The sequence below is a fragment of the Arachis hypogaea genome, chromosome 4, assembly GCF_003086295.3.
Source record: "Arachis hypogaea cultivar Tifrunner chromosome 4, arahy.Tifrunner.gnm2.J5K5, whole genome shotgun sequence".
Classification (NCBI taxonomy): Eukaryota; Viridiplantae; Streptophyta; class Magnoliopsida; order Fabales; family Fabaceae; genus Arachis; species Arachis hypogaea.
This window is the reverse complement of record NC_092039.1, coordinates 114,996,822-115,010,173: the sequence shown is the minus strand read 5'-3', so window position 1 is coordinate 115,010,173 and position 13,352 is coordinate 114,996,822. Positions and strand designations below refer to the sequence as shown.

Below are 13,352 nucleotides of genomic sequence, written 5' to 3'. Positions count from 1 at the left end.
ATATAGCAACTTCATCGGACCCTTCCCGTCTAGTAGTCGAGCATATGCGATGGAAGTCTTTGAGATGTCGAATAGGGTCTTGCGCGGGAAGCCCGTGAAACTTGGGTAGGAGGTTGATCAAAGCGGTCTTCAATTCGAAGTTCGCATTCAAGTTGGGGTGAGTTACGTGAAGGGGTTGAAGGACATAATCCGGTGCACCCGCTTCCTTGATAGTAACTCTCCTCGGAGCATCCATGGTATTAGTACCTAGAACAAAAGAAGATTTGTTAGTGAAATTGATGGAAGTAGGATTAATGCCTTCTTTGAGTGACGGTTCAATGTTCACTTCTAATAAGGTGGTTGAGGTGGTGAAAGCCTCTTCCCCTTTTCCAAACTTAAGCCGCCTCTGAGCTTGTCTAATATGAAGCAAAATTCGTTCTATTTCCGGATCAAAAGGGACTAAGCTCGGATTCGGTTGTGAACGCGTCATGCAATGAAGGGGAAATGAAATTCATTGTAACGAATGAGGGGTTAGTCACTTGAATTATTTACAATGAAATGCAACTATGTACATATATACACGCTTAATCCAAACAATAACATGGCACACTAAGCAAAATTCCCCGGCAACGGCGCCATTTTGACAAATGAATTTTTGTCGGTATAGAATTTATCAAGTGATCAATCGTAGTATAGTCTAAACCAACGCAAAATCCATCATCAAACAAATCTACAATCTACATCCGAGAGTACTAGTCTCCCGAGTCGTTCTCCCTTGGAATTGCCAAAGTGTGCATCTTATTGATTTAGTAAGCCTCGTTGGAATTCTTTGAAGGTTTTAGCAAAGTAATGAGAAACAAACAATCAATTATCAAAAGGCTTGGCTTAGGGTTGGCATTAGAAACTCTATCCTTATAGTCCATTCAATGTTGACAACAATTAGGCCTTGCTTCATTTAGTTGTCCCCTAAGTATAGAGGAAAATCAAATGAAAACAATCAACTTGAGTCACAAGTTCTAGCTTCACCTCATGGGAATCTAGCTTTAGTGCACTCTAAGTCAATTAGCAATCCCTAACTCCAAATCAACCATTGATACAACTATTCAACTTATTCCAATGACCAAACCCTATGCCAAGTGTAAAAATTCTACTCCATAGCTAGTGTTGACATTTTATCAAACATGTAATGAGCAAGAAGGAAGGTCATAGTAAAATGAAGAGAAAAGTAGAATTAAAGATATTGCAATACAAGGAATTAACAACAATTGTCAAAGAGCAATAATGAGGATCAAAATCTCAAAGTATCAATGGAATCCAAAAATCATAAAGTTGAATCCTAGATCCAAAGAATTTTAGCAATTACAACTACAACTTGAAATTGGAAAAGGAAACCTATTACATGAACAAAGTGAAGTGAAAGTTGCAATGGATCTCACCAAGGAATGGGTAAAGATCCAGAATTTTTGATGAAGAAGAACCCTAGTAAGAACTTGAATCCTCTCTCCTCTCTCCCCCCAAAAATATCTAAAAACTAGAAAATGAACTAAGTGTCTTTTACCCTTGCCCCCTCTGTCCTCTTAAGCCTTTTCCCGCCAAAGCATTTCCCCAAAAGTGGGATCCTCAACTGCCTCCATGCTTAAGTCACGTGACTTCTTAAAAAAACACATTCGCAAATCGGCGCGCACGCGCAAGGTACGCGTACGCGCCTGTTGAGGCGTCTTGTATTGTGCGCGGAGGCGTGATGTACGCGTGCGCATCCCTGAGGGTCCTGGCTTAGCCGCCACTCAAACCGGCTCGTGCCTTGGCTCTTAGTCTCGGCTTCACGTTGCTCTCATCCGCGCGGGCGCGCCAAGTGCGCGCACGCGCCCATGCGGAAATTTCCAAAGCCTAATTCTCATGCTTTCTTCCTTTTGCACCCGTCTTCCTTTTCTTTTCCTGTCCATTCCTACTCTATATCCTGAAACCACTTAACACACAAGTCACGGCATCGAATGGCATCAAGAGAAGATTAGAAATGTATCTATTTTAGTGCAAAATAAGCATGTTTTCATTCATGAGGCAAAACTAGGAAAAGAATGCAAATCCTTGTATTTTCATGCAGAAAGTGTGTGAAATCATTGATAAACCCTTTGAAATTAGCACAAGATAAACCCTCAAAATGGGGTTTGTCAATAATCAAATTGAAAAAAACTTACTCATTAAAGATGATCCAGATATTTAATAATGTGTTCTTTCGATTTGGTAAAATTACGAATCATTTTTCTTCCTCCCTCAAATTCTAACCCTTCACAGTATACTTCTTCTCCCACACTTGCTTTTTCACTCTTCCTCCTTCAATAACCTTTGGTCACTCTTGCTTTCTCACTCTCGTTTTTTACTCTTCTTCACTAACGTTTTTTCACCTTTGAAGGAACCTGCGTTTTGGTTTTATAAGCTCCCTCCATTACACGCGTCGGGCATGCAGCTAGGGAGGCTGCCAACCTTCCTCCTTCAGTAACCTTTGGTCACTCTTGCTTTCTCACTCTCGTTTTTCACTCTTCTTCACTAACATTTTTTCACTCTTATAGGAACCTGCGTTTTGGTTTTGTAAGCTCCCTCCATTACACGCATCGGACATGCAGCTAGAGAGGCTGTTAATCGCAACCTGGGATTTGCCCTGTATGGCTGACAAACGCAGCTTGCGTTTTGCCTTTTTCAAGACTGGTCAAAAACTGCTCCTGTCTGTATGCAGGAGACACCTTGGCACGTTTCAAAAATTAGTTGCCCTGCCCTGCCAATCGCAAGTTGCATTTTGCAGGATGCAACATTTTTTTGATCTTCGTCCTACACAAAATGCAGGTTACATTTTGTGGCTTTTGACATTACCAGCTCCACATTTATACATAACACACCATTCATTCATTTTTCAGCATTTCACCAATTTTAAATCTATTTACAAATTAATTTCTGACAAAAAGATCCTTCTTTTCAGATTATTTATTCAAATACCATCCCTTTAGCACGGTGCCACCTATTTTTTTTTTTTTTGGGTATTCTAACTATCTAGGAAGCACTTCTAACAAAAAAAATTGCTAACCCATAAAGTGTTCAGTATCCAGGAGGTGTTGAAGTAAAACACGAATCTTATATCCTGTTAGTTCTCTCATTTGCTAAAAAATTTAATATTCATTACAAGAACATTACATGCTATTAATTTTTAAATTGATAACAAAAATTAAATGTTGAGATACAATTTATTTTAAAAACTTACGATGTCGTAATATTATCACTGTAAGAAAGAGAATAAGAGTGGTAGACATTCTCATTTTTGCCAAAATTTTCAATTGCCTCAAAATCAACTATTGATATGAAATAAAATATATGTTGGAATATAAATACACATTGAAAACAAATTGAACAACACATATATTTATACAAAAATATATTGATGGCTAATTTTAGTGTAAAAATTTTGACTTACATTATACAAAGAAACTTACCATGTATGACCTCAGCAAATTTTTCATAATATTATAAGGTGAGATCCATGCTTTTAAAACAAGGAGGGTAAAACCGGGACAAAGTTATATGGACTACCATGTATGAATGGTCTCATTGGAAAAGATTTCGGAGCCCATCAAAGATTTTTAAAGCTCTTAATTCACCAGCCCTCATATCCCTCAGTCTTCTTCTCAGTATCTACAATAATATCATTGAAAGGCAAACAACATCAACTGCAGAGTTCTAAGAGTTTTAATGGCTGCATACATAAGGCAATATTCGAGTTCTTAACACTTCGTTAAACAGAAGAGTTACCTTAGTTAGTTTGATGATTCACTCTTATTAGTATTGATATTTGTTTATATATTGTGTAATGTGTATATTATGTATACCCTTGATCCCGCCCCTCCAATTCCCAACTTTCATGGCTGTGTCCCTTTACAGTTGTCCAATCCAATTTATAACCATTTAAATAGTGGGAGTGAAAATTAAGATACTGGCTAAAGTGTGTAATTGGATGAACTTACATATTGAGTACGAAATAATATCCTTCGCTCGCTTGTACACAAGTCCACCGCGAGCTGTTTCAGAAAAAGTCTACGGTTGAGTTGTTTCGGAGAAGTTACATCTAAATCCAGAGATCCACTTGCCTGCAAGAAACACATACATTCACTTCATTCATCCATGATAATTGCCATTAGCATGCAGGCAAAAGAGGAATAGCTAGTATTAACTTTTAGAAGCTGACAACTGTTAAAACACAACGTTCTTAAAAGCTATGACCATTCTAAAAGTAAGAGATGAAGGCATCAAAAGGTTTTCTGCCTGTAAGAAATTGTTGTATTTCGATATACTGGATTCGCAACTGTCAAGTATGAACTGCAATGCTTGCTCCTCTATTTCAGGATATCTTGAATCTTTCTTGATGGTAGTTTTATTCGATGCTGCCGCAGCCATCTGTCAAAAGAATCACTAGTTGAGTTTTACAAAAATAATTCACAAAAGTTAGTTTAGTTCATACCTCTTCAAATTGCGCTCTCATGCTTGAAGGACTAACAGCTAAATAAGCATAAGCCATTAACTCCAATGGCCAACCAGTAATCTGTATTGGAAAACATTGAGATCTGACAAAAAAATTGGAACAAAATAAATTAGTACAAATTTTAGTTAAAAGTATTCATTCAGAATGATATCTTAAAGGCATATCAGATAATATAAAGTCATCAAGAGAGAGTAAGAAACAAAAGGTTATGGCCATTATGAAAAAGGAAGCTATATCAGTAAATAAATAAAACTCTAAAAAATAACGAATTTGCATAAAAAAAATTGTAGTACATTTAGTTATTTTTCATTAGTGTTCCATAGTTCAAAAATGGATATTTTGGACATGTCACTTTGTCCTGGGAAAAGCTATTATGTAAATTAGAAAATGTCAAATAACTACGGATCAAACTAGAACTATTTTTGAAATATCTTTATCGAAGCAAAAAGAAGGAACTTCAACCATATACGAATGGTGGTAAAATTTTGGAGTTCTAGGTACTCACCCTGATAATCCATACTTCTTCAAGAGTTCTAATTTCTCCTTGTAGGATTTATCAGATTTCTTGAGTGACACTGACAACTCAACTGAATCACAAGGATTGGCGCCTTCCCTTGGAACAAACCCATACGATAATAGAAGCTCCCCATTTGATTTTTTTCCATATGAAATGAACACCTAGGTAGTATGATACAAGCAGTCAAATCTAATCTTTGGACTTAACGCTTAAACTACTCCGATGACGCCATACTGGTGAAAAATATCATGATCAAATAAAGCTTTAATCAATTAATAGCTTATCATTTTGTTTGGAACTTGTTTGCTTTGTGCTAACTTTATCCTAGATAACAAATTCCAATCTTTCAATCTATGTTTACCTGCTCACCTGGTTGATACGGCCGATCTGTAGTAAAGACAATTCCCTTTGATAAATTATCATAATCCAAAAAGGTATCCACCTAAACCAGTGAAAAGAAATTGGAGTTAGAAAATTTCATGGGCAAAATCATAATAAGGAAATTTCTTTGGAATAGACCGTACATACATCACAACTATGATTCAACATATCTGCCCAAGGAACCAAGGCAACCCTTCCGTCCATTGAGGGTAACCGAACCTGCAAGGTAGAAAAATCTCAAATGACGTTTTCATAAAATCAACTGTTTATCTGAAATGAGACAAAAAATTATAATAGGTGTTTAGTTTTCGACTTCATTCTCTTCAAGAAACAGCTCTATTATGCATCCACACAATTGCTGTACTTTATTTAGGCTGAAGAAGCAGAGAATTATCTATAGTTATATTTTGTATATGACATTGACTTACCAAACGAGAAAAGAGAATGCCAAATGACCATTTGAAGGACTCAATGTTGAACAACTGCAATTGAAACAAAATGAAAGATTCCGATAAAATTCACTTGCTCAAACAAAACCAAAATGCTTCAAATGCACTACCATATCACTTAAAATAAAGAAAATGAAAAACAATATTAATTGGGAATTTTCAAAACCAGTTCTTTATAACGAAACCAATGGTCACCTACACAAACAGGAAGGACCAAATTTAGAAATTACTAACAAGTAACTACTGGACGAAAATTGCTACTTTCAATCATCCAAAAAACCTAGACATATCTATTGCAAGATTCAGTTTTTCTTCAGAAGTCTGATTTCTTCCAATGAATGATACTCACCTCTTCAGGGAACAAATCGGGGTGTTTGGAAAATATTCTGAGCCTCAAATCATTGTATCTGGAAGAGATGGGAAGTACACAAGTTATAAGGATAAAAGGATTATATAATCAATAAAGCACAATAGATTGAGGCTATATACCAAGAGAAATGAACAGACAACAAAATCATGAAGAAATATAAGGTACAAACAATTGATTCATACGTTCCAATAACATTATTAATCCTGTCAACTGCTCTCTCCCTAATTTGTGAAGCTTCCAAATAGCGATCTAGTTCTGCTTGTGACCTGAAATGACACCAATGAACTATGGTGAGATCAATTAGAGAGCAGAATAGACCCCTTTATTATTTGTGGAAATAAGATGAAAAGTCCATTTAATCTATCCTTTGCTTGATGCCAAAATTATGATAGTAAAAAGATGAAACAATATAAGAACAACAACAGCAACAACTAATTGATTGCCTAATGCCTACTAATTATTTGATTCCTGGATAATCTTAAAAATTAGAAATTGGGATTTCGAAATTCGAATAAGTTAAGAGTGGTCATCTTATATGTCAACTCACGGCACCATGTCAAATCCTCCAGTGATGAAGATGGATTTGAGTTCAGGGAGAGTGTTACTAGTGAGTTTAAAAAATCAAAATGAACTCTGCGTTCGAATGAGGAATCTCAAATTGCATCAGTCAAGCATTAGTGCTTATACTTGCCTACAACAACCACAACTAACTAAGTAACAGCCAATTAACTATGGATAAACTGTCTTCGTGAGTTAAGTTAACCAAACTACGAACTACCAGATGCCAGCTCAGCTTACTTCTATAACTGCCAGTATTTACACTGACTAACTAATTGCTCTACTTACTAATAGCTATACTAACCAACATTATATAACTATCCAAAAAGCTTATGGAAGTCTTAGAACCCTAGGTCTACAAACAATGATGACACAGCATTTCAATCCCTAATTTTAATTCTTCAGCCATGATCATTTGTTTTTCCGTATCCTTCTTAAACAAGCTCTCAAGAGATTGCATAGTTCTAATTCCTCCTACCACAGATTACAAAAAATTCTCATACATACTTCTTAATGCCTTAAATATTAATTACTTTTTATGACCTTAATTGTTTGAAAGATTTCATAATCAGAACAATTAATTAATTTACCAGTAAAGAAGTGAATAAGGCTGGCGAGGTAGGGCTGATATATAGTTACTCCATCTTGAAGATTTCATGAAGCTGGCTTCACTTATGAGATAAGTTGCAAGCAATGGCCAATCCGGCACCGAATTCTTTTTCAAAATTGCACCAGCTTCCGGGCAGGTCCACTCCTGCCAATCAAAATAGAATTATCATAAATTGAATTAACTTAGTTCCATTGCCTGTATTGATATGAGTTTCTTGCAAAAAGAGAGGGAAGTGGAAGTCTTACGGAATCTTCGGTGATAACGAGCGTGGGAGGGACGAAGAGGAGCTTCTCTCCTTTCCTTATATTCTTTGAGGCAACGAGGCCCCTCTCTCCGACCTCAACTCTCTGTATGCTCATCTTCTGCGGTGGAAGCCCTGACTCTGACAGCCACTTCTGCAACGCCGATGCGTTCTCCAAGGAATCACTATCGCAGCCCCATGGAACGGTTGAGACTTGAGTAGCGGTGCCGCTTGCAGCAGAAAGCGACGAGCAATGCCAACGAACATGGTGGTGCTGCTTTCGGTGGGTTCTCTGAATCGGTGAGGCGAAAGCAAGACCAGAACTAGAAGCAGGGATGAGAGTGGTGCTGTACATGATCCCTGAAGCTCAGAGAAGAAGAACCTTATCCACTGGAACCATCTATAGTGCCCAGTGCACTGCTGTGATTATAGTTTGGGTTATGGTTAAAAAATCACGTGGTCCCAACTTTATCGCCTCCTAATCAATGATAGTAATTTTATTGCAATAAAAGGAATTCGATTGCAATTCCCACAAACGGGGTGCAAATGCAATAAACATAAAATAGGGGAGCTCCCAAAAAAATGACAATAGCATGCTTAAGAGATAAGGTCTTCAGATAAAAGGGAAAGTGTTCTTTCGTCTTCATTTTCGATGGCTATGGTAACTCACTTGACTAATCGAGCTCTTGAATCACCTCTTCTCATTGCTTCTTCCATCAACTGAACCCACTATCCCCATGGTTGCAGCCTTTGGTCCCTGGGTATCATACTGGCCAATGGTGAGTTGTTCCATACTTGCATAACTTTCCGGGCAAAACGATGGGATTTTTCATTTTTTCTTGTTAAAAGTTAAAACTCTTAAATAGTTATTAAATTTTTTTGAGCGAAAGTATTAGAAAAAATAACCAAGGCTAAGTGTGGTGGAAATTATAAATTGGTCTTTTTTGTTTTCTAATGAATGAAGTGGTGGTGAATTTTTTGGTTATTGATGACTATATCAAAAATGATGGGTTGATTTGTGTTTTGAATTGTTAGTCTGTGTTAATTCCTTTGAGTTTTTACTTCAAAATAAAAAAATATTAAAAAAATAAAAAATAATTTTTTTAAATATTATAATTTCTATTCTTTTAAAAAAGATGTTTTTTATTAGATTTAGCTACTAACATGTGACTAAATTTATTATCAATAAAAATTTTTAAATATTTTTACTTAATAAATATAAAATAAATATATTAAAATTTTTTTATATTTTAATAAAACGTTTTTAATTTTGTAAGTTTACATTCGAATTATGAATGAATTTACTTTTAGTAATATGTATTGAATATTTTTTTGGATAAATTAAATTTTTGAGATTTATGTTTATCAGTGTTCACACAAAATTTTTGATAAAACATCACGGTTTACATAAATTAAAATTAGGACCAAAATATAAATGGTTTGCGAACTTTGTATTTATATAAATTTAAGCTCCAATTATTTTAAAGGTGTGAATTGCCCTTATTTTATCCTTTTAAAGTATGTTTTACAAAAACTTTTTCAAGAGAACAAAAACTGCAGTGTGCTCCCCTCAACTTCCATTGATGTGCAGATTACTCTCGGCTGGGAGTCACACGGTGCATTTATGCATTTTTTTGTTTTAATTTATCATTTAAATAATTGTCTAAACACTTACTTTGATTAGTTAATACGATGAACTCGATCATATTTTTAGTAGTCTGAGAGTATATTCTATCCTCTCAAAAAACAAGGTGGTGAGAAGAACAGAAAACGACATTTTGGTATTTGCAATTGCTTAGTGGGCAGGCATCCTTATCCTGGCAAATATGGCAATGGCGAACGCCACTCTCATCTCCTGCAACTCTTCAACTTCAACACATCTTCCTCTCAACAATCACAAAAGCTCCAGAACCTCACTTCATTTTACTCAACTTAAAGTAGCTTCACTTTCACCACACAGATTAGTTCTTAGTTCCTCTAAGTCAGCAATTCAGTTGAAACGCTGTCGTTTCCTCCAAATTTGTCATACTTCTTCTCTCAAGAACCAACAAGAGGAGTCAAAGGAAGAGAGTGTAGTTGGTGGGAGTAAGAATGGGAATGGAAATGGGAACGGGAACGGAAATGGTGGAAGGGACTGGACCAGCTCAATTTTGCTCTTCTTCTTGTGGGCTGGACTTATCTACTATGTTTTCTTTCTCACACCAAATCAGACCCCGGTAATTCTTATCTACCGTGTTTATATGCCTTTTCTTTAAACAAAATAACTGTATGTATATTCTATTTCTTTTGATAGAGTAAAAAATGTAGTAGCATTTTGTTCCTAATATGTAGAAACTATAATCAGATATTCAGTCATGTTTTGCTACATTTGTAAAAGTAGTTGTGTTCATGCTTGCTACTTGAATGGTTTGGGTAAAAGATTGGATTTGATTGAATAAGAGAATACTAACATTTTATATGCATAGTAATTATTACTAGACCTTGATTATATGCACCAATGTGGGATTGGTAAGGTGATAAATATCTTGGTTCCTTAATCAATGAATCCAGGGAACAGAAAAAACATTTGCTAAGGGATCAACCCCTCTTCATGGGACTTCAGCTAGGTCGGGCCGGGTTAGCAGGATTCCTGTTAAAGAGCTTTGATTCTGTAAATTTTGTGTAAAATTATTTTTTAAACTGACATCTAATTAGGTATATAGATAAAAGTAACTTCTTTTTGAGATATTTGGTGTGAAAATTAACTGTTTTTCTTTTTTCCTTTTTTAATTTATCTGTAAGATCTGTTTGGATGTAAATATGTAATACATGGAAATTAAATTATTATTCCCTAATGTCATCCATTTTCATATCATTTTGTTTTGTATTAAATTTTTGGATTAATTCTTCCCCCTCCCTCTGTATCAGTCAAGGGACATGTATTTCCTGCAAAAGCTTCTGAATTTGAAAGGAGATGATGGTTTCAGAATGAATGAAGTACTTGTATCATTGTGGTACATAATGGGTTTGTGGCCCTTGGCCTATAGCATGCTGCTACTTCCTACAGGAAGGAGGTATTTCACTCTGAATCTGATATTCCCTGAAAAATTAACATGGTTTGTTAATGTTAATTGCACTCTAATTGCAATGTTAACTATGATGTTCTACAGCTCAAAAAGCAAAGTTCCTGTTTGGCCCTTCCTTGTACTTTCATGTTTTGGCGGTGCATATGCGCTTCTTCCTTATTTCATACTTTGGAATCCACCAGCACCTCCGGTTGAAGAAACTGACCTTAAATCATGGCCATTGATCTTTCTTGAATCAAAAGTAACTGCAGTGGTAAGCACTCATCTTAGTTTCATCTTGAAATTTGTTGCAGGCAGATACTTGAAATTTAATTAAGAGTTATGTCATTGTGTGATAAGATACCGTGTAAACATATTACCTGCAAATCACATATTAGAGAAATTGATTGTTCATTCAGAGGAATCCATATGCATGTAGCATACTCTCACTAGTCTCTACATTTTCTTGTAATGAAACTTACCCCAACAATACGTCAGATGTCGCTTGCTGCAGGGGCATGCATAATAATATATGCTTGTTTAGCCGGGGCAGACACATGGACAGAATTTTTTCAATACTTCAGAGAAAGCAAATTTGTAAGTTCATACTCTGATTCATGTAGTTGACAAAACTTATCATTATATTTATTGTGTATGCTTTAGCAATGCCATGGTGTTTTCTTCCAGTACTGGTATACAATATCTATACAATAATACAATAACAGGGTTTACCACTCTTGGTATATATACAATATATAATAGTGATACCACTTTTGTTGTCCAAAAGTTTCTAGTTCTTTACCTTTGTGTCTACATTTACCACCTTTACCATTTTTTTCCATGATGATGCAGTTTTGTATTCCTGTAATTGCTGTATTTGATTATTTAGATTATAAAGTTTCAATCAACAATTTCTAGTCTATTAAAAATTAGTAACTAGGCCAAATTTATGTCTAAGCTTCAATACAGGTAAAGGATATGAATTCTTTCATTTTCAGAATATGTCAATGTTATATAATTTTTTTTACAGTTATTCATTCTTCATAGGATAGAATTTGCCAAAACTCTTTTTGGTGCTAATTTGGGTATTAATGTTGCAGATTCATATCACGTCCATTGATTTTACCCTACTTTCCACATTTGCACCATTTTGGGTCTACAATGACATGACTACTAGAAAATGGTATGTTCCTTAATATTAAAGTTCTTCAAATTTAACTAAGCTCCTAATCCTTCTCTATGTACTCTATCCGTTTGTTTTTCTGCCCTTGGATACAAAGAAATGTACAATTTGTATCTAGATACATTGGTCCAACAATGTACCAGAATTTTACAATGATAGGTAAAAACGAACAAACAGTAGAAGATAATCTAGCATATATTTCAATGCTGATCTAATTTGCAGGTTTGATAAAGGTTCCTGGCTTCTTCCCATATCATTGATACCTTTCTTGGGGCCTGGTTTATACCTTCTTCTACGACCGTCACTGTCAACAATCGCCATTCCACAAACTCCAGCTGAACCAGAGTAAACACATTTGTTCACTCCCAAAGAATGGGAAGATGCGTATTTTAATGCGATGACAGTTGAACTCAGTTTCGAGATTGGTTAGTTCTAAAAGGTCGTTTCCTACAAAGTGCACCACAACATAGTGTTTCCTCATCTACTCAAACTCCATACCAACATTGAGGTCCATCAGTTTGGGGTGTAGATGGATGGGAGAGAATTTTCACAATCATATAGAAGTCCAAATTGTAAGTTCCTAATAGGAATTTAATGTAGGTAAGCATATCAATGCATGACAACAAAGCTGTTTTCTTTATACATGACATTACTGCAGCACAAATCATGTTTATAAACTAATCATTTAGAAATAAAGTGAACTTACCTGATCGGTTGATCCTTAAAAATAAACATAGAATTTTATTTTACTTTCTTATTGTCATTTTTTGGTGGTTATACTAGTGGCTTACATAGTTACATTTGCAGTGCTTAAGCCAATAAAACGCTTTACATTTTTTGTTGTAATAATGCAAACCTATGAGTAACAACAAATGGAACTCCCTTAAATTGCTGCGAAAAGCAATTTAGGAGTTCTCGTCCAAGTTACCCTCACCTCAGTTAAAAAAGATTGAGGTATATTTAACTTTAATTTCTAATAGTGAGAATCACAAAATATATGATAATTTCAACAGTGTAATGAGTGATACATGTTAAGGGTATATCATAAAGAAAAAGGGCTTTGGACCTATGGTTATTAAAATAGACATGTTCTTAAGGAACAAACAAACGATTTGTTTAGCGTCAATATATCAACGTTGACTTGGAGGCATAGGATAGAACGTAAAGTAGTAGTACATAATAAATTTCAAGTAGAAACTTAGACACATATACACTATACATGTTTATTTCTCCATTATGATAATAATAATGCAGAGTAAAGCTTCAAGACAAAATTTGTCAAGAATATCCCTTCAGATACACTATACATGTTTATCTCAAAAGGAATATACTATCTAAGTAAGCAATTGCCAATTTTATCATTCCACATATTTTGTCTTCTAAGTTCTAATAAAAATAAGCAAAAAAGTAAGCAATCACTCTAATGAATAAGTAATTGATTAATCTTTTAGTTATAGTTTATTTTTATTCTTAAATTATTTTATCTGTAACTCCGATA

General features: G+C 35.1%; 2 protein-coding genes across 5 annotated transcripts; one reads left to right on the top strand and one right to left on the bottom strand.

Moving 5' to 3' along the window:
* Nucleotides 1-3,283: 3,283 nt before the first annotated feature.
* LOC112797414 (ribulose-1,5 bisphosphate carboxylase/oxygenase large subunit N-methyltransferase, chloroplastic) lies at nt 3,284-8,160 on the bottom strand. Its single transcript, XM_025840329.3, has 12 exons — nt 7,632-8,160; nt 7,367-7,530; nt 6,401-6,484; nt 6,198-6,255; nt 5,828-5,881; nt 5,547-5,618; nt 5,380-5,460; nt 5,007-5,179; nt 4,481-4,583; nt 4,285-4,416; nt 3,987-4,109; nt 3,284-3,657 (listed from the first exon to the last, which is right to left on the bottom strand). Exons 1-12 carry the CDS (start codon nt 7,980-7,982, stop codon nt 3,571-3,573), a joined length of 1,482 nt encoding a protein of 493 aa, XP_025696114.1. The 5' UTR covers nt 7,983-8,160; the 3' UTR covers nt 3,284-3,570.
* Nucleotides 8,161-8,250: 90 nt separating this feature from the next.
* On the top strand, nt 8,251-12,603 carry LOC112797416 (uncharacterized). 4 transcript variants are annotated; one of them, XM_025840330.3, is made up of 7 exons: nt 8,251-8,406; nt 9,379-9,843; nt 10,535-10,680; nt 10,777-10,945; nt 11,170-11,268; nt 11,772-11,854; nt 12,077-12,603. In XM_025840330.3, exons 2-7 carry the CDS (start codon nt 9,454-9,456, stop codon nt 12,201-12,203), a joined length of 1,014 nt encoding a protein of 337 aa, XP_025696115.1. In that variant the 5' UTR covers nt 8,251-8,406; nt 9,379-9,453; the 3' UTR covers nt 12,204-12,603. The 4 variants fall into 4 exon arrangements, with proteins under 4 accessions (XP_025696115.1, XP_025696116.1, XP_029153799.1 ...); XM_025840331.3 differs by having other exon boundaries at nt 8,259-8,406; nt 9,342-9,843; XM_029297966.2 differs by having other exon boundaries at nt 8,403-9,243.
* Nucleotides 12,604-13,352: the final 749 nt, after the last annotated feature.